Genomic DNA, 2,793 nt, shown 5'->3' with positions numbered 1-2,793 from the left:
TGATGATGATGATGATGGTGGTGGTGATGATGATGATGATGATGATGATGATGATGATGATGATGATGGTGGTGATGATGATGATGATGATGATGATGATGGTGGTGGTGGTGATGATGATGATGGTGATGATGATGATGACTGTGTGTTCACAGAAACCTTCGGACTCGTCAGTGCAGAGATATTTCAGTCCATCCATGTTGGAGGATCCGTGGTCGTCTCTGCTGCCCATCACTGCTGCTCAACAACTACAACCTGACAGGAAACAACACAACAACAAACAATAACAACAACAAACAGACGGACAGGAAGCTGTGTCGACAGGAAACCGGAAACAACAGGAACAATGTGATCAATGTCACACAACAACAACAATCAGGTTCAGCAACAGTAAACAACCTTCTGAGCGTGCTCAGTCACCAGCAGCCTCTCACTGAAGTCAGGGATCAAACTTTTGTACACGATGATGATGATGATGATGGTGATGGTGATGATGATGGAGATGATGATGATGATGATGGTGATGTTTTTAACAAAACATTTTTACACTAAATTAGATATTTTTTTTATTTTCAGACTTTGTAAAAAAAAAGTTTGTTTTATTTTTTCAAGTTAAAAAAAATCTTAAGTTTTTTTTTAATCTCTTGAGCTTATCGTCATCACCTGATGCTCAGGTGAGCTCACACTGATCAGTTAATAAATGATTTCCATTGCAAGGCTCAAAGTGTAAACTAAGAGAAGACTGAAGATTATGCAGTCATCAACAATCCCTTAAATTTACCGTTGAATTAACCCTGAAAACATAAATGTCTTAACAACATCAGTGTTCATTCAATTTACTCTTTTAATTTGAAAAAACAAATTATCCCTTAAAAAGACCTTAATTTGAAAGTCTGTGAATGAAGTTTATTTTAAGGGCTTCATGACTTCCCTTAATTTCCCCTTAAACCCCACGAAGATGAAATATCTTTGTATTTAAGGAAACACACTCACCCTCTGGGTGTGTGAAGGGTTAAGATAAGGGTTGAGGTAAGGGTTAATCAGAGTTAAATTAATGGGAAACATTATATTAAGGGTTTTTTATGGATTATTGTCATTATTTAAAGGGTTTTATAAACAAAGAAAAACCGATGAGTTCATGATGTTTGATTTCAGACTCAAAAGACCGTGACTTTCAGCAGATTGTGTTTGTTCTCATCAACAGGTGTCCCTAATAAACTGGATGTTTATCACAGATCTGTCTCAGATTCATTGATACAGTGTGACTGTTAATGTCTGACCTCTGACAGTCTGGCCCCTGACCTCTGACAGTCTGACACCTGACCTCTGACAGTCTGACCCCTGACCTCTGACAGTCTGACCCCTGACAGTCTGACCCCTGACAGTCTGGCCCCTGACCTCTGACAGTCTGGGCCCTGACCTCTGACAGTCTGACCCCTGACCCCTGACAGTCTGACCTCTGACAGTCTGACCCCTGACCCCTGACAGTCTGACCCCTGACAGTCTGGCCTCTGACAGTTTGACCCCTGACTGTCTGACCTCTGACAGTCTGACCCCTGACAGTCTGACCCCTGACCTCAGACAGTCTGACCCCTGACAGTCTGATATCTGACAGTCTGATCTCTGACAGTCTGACCCCTGACAGTCTGACCCCTGACCTGTCAAGATTTTTTGTTCTCTCTGATCCCGCCCCCGTTTTTGTCGCCTAACTGCTCCATCCTGTGACCTCGGTTCAAACAGCAGATTTTTCAGTTGTGTTAGTGGGCTTTTTTTCCCCATATTTTCTTAAATATTGTCAGTTTTTTGTGATTTTTTTCCCTCGTTCAGACAAACGAGCTGAATCTTCAAATCGGAGCGTGTGGAAAAAATTCCCTCCCCAGGGTTTATAATGGGTTTCTACAGGACAGCGTGGACAATCTGACCATCACGTCATTTTGACGATCGGACCTACGGTTTGAGAATAAAGAGAAGTTGTTTTGAGAAGTGTGATCTCCACTAAAACAGCACTCCCCTGTCTGTTCTGTGTCCCCCTCTTCTCTGTGCTCTTTCAGGTGGCCCTCATTAATTACCTCAATCACTTCATTAAATACCTCATTAATCACCTCACTAATCACCTTATTAATTACCTCATTTATTAACTCACTAACCACCTCGTTAATTACCTCATTAAATACCTCATTAATCAACTCACTAATCACTTCTTAAACACCTCTTTAATCACCTCATTATATACCTCATTAATCACCTCATTAAATACCTCATTAATCAACTCACTAATCACTTCTTAATCGCCTCTTTAATCGCCTCATTATATACCTCATTAATCACCTCATTAAATATCTCATTAATCAACTCACTGATCACCTCTTAATCACCTCATTAAATACCTCATTAATCACCTCTTTAATCACCTCATTATATACCTCATTAATTACCTCATTAAATACCTCATCAATCAACTCACTAATCACCTCTTAATCACCTCTTTAATCACCTCTTTATATACCTCATTAATCACCTCATTAAATACCTCATTAATCACCTCATTAAATACCTCATTACTTACCTCATGAGTCACCCCATTAAATCCCTCATTAATTACCTCATTAAATACCTCATTAATCACCTCATTAAATACCTCATTACTTACCTCACGAGTCACCCCATTAAATAGCTCATTAATTACCTCAATCACCTCATTGAATACCTAATTAAATACCTCATTAATCACCCCATTAAATAGCTCATTACTTACCTCATGAATCACCTCATTAACTACCTCATTAATCACCT

At 39.4% G+C, this 2,793-nt stretch overlaps 2 protein-coding genes across 2 annotated transcripts in view; one reads left to right on the top strand and one right to left on the bottom strand.

Annotated features, from left to right (window-relative positions):
• mplkip (M-phase specific PLK1 interacting protein) overlaps nt 1–1,236 on the top strand; it is a 4,727-nt gene extending 3,491 nt beyond the window's left edge. Inside the window, exon 2 of the mRNA XM_050074414.1 lies at nt 156–1,236. Coding sequence (XP_049930371.1) covers nt 156–287 — 132 coding nt within the window. The 3' untranslated portion in view covers nt 288–1,236. The remainder of the gene's footprint in view (nt 1–155) is intronic.
• LOC126409115 (cadherin-7-like) overlaps nt 1–2,793 on the bottom strand; it is a 59,299-nt gene that overhangs the window by 50,956 nt on the left and 5,550 nt on the right. The gene's annotated exons all lie outside the window — the stretch shown is intronic.

This window comes from Epinephelus moara, chromosome 21 (assembly GCF_006386435.1).
Source record: "Epinephelus moara isolate mb chromosome 21, YSFRI_EMoa_1.0, whole genome shotgun sequence".
In the NCBI taxonomy this organism is placed as follows: Eukaryota; Metazoa; Chordata; class Actinopteri; order Perciformes; family Serranidae; genus Epinephelus; species Epinephelus moara.
The sequence above is the reverse complement of the archived record's forward strand: the minus strand, read 5'-3'. Positions and strand labels throughout refer to the sequence as shown.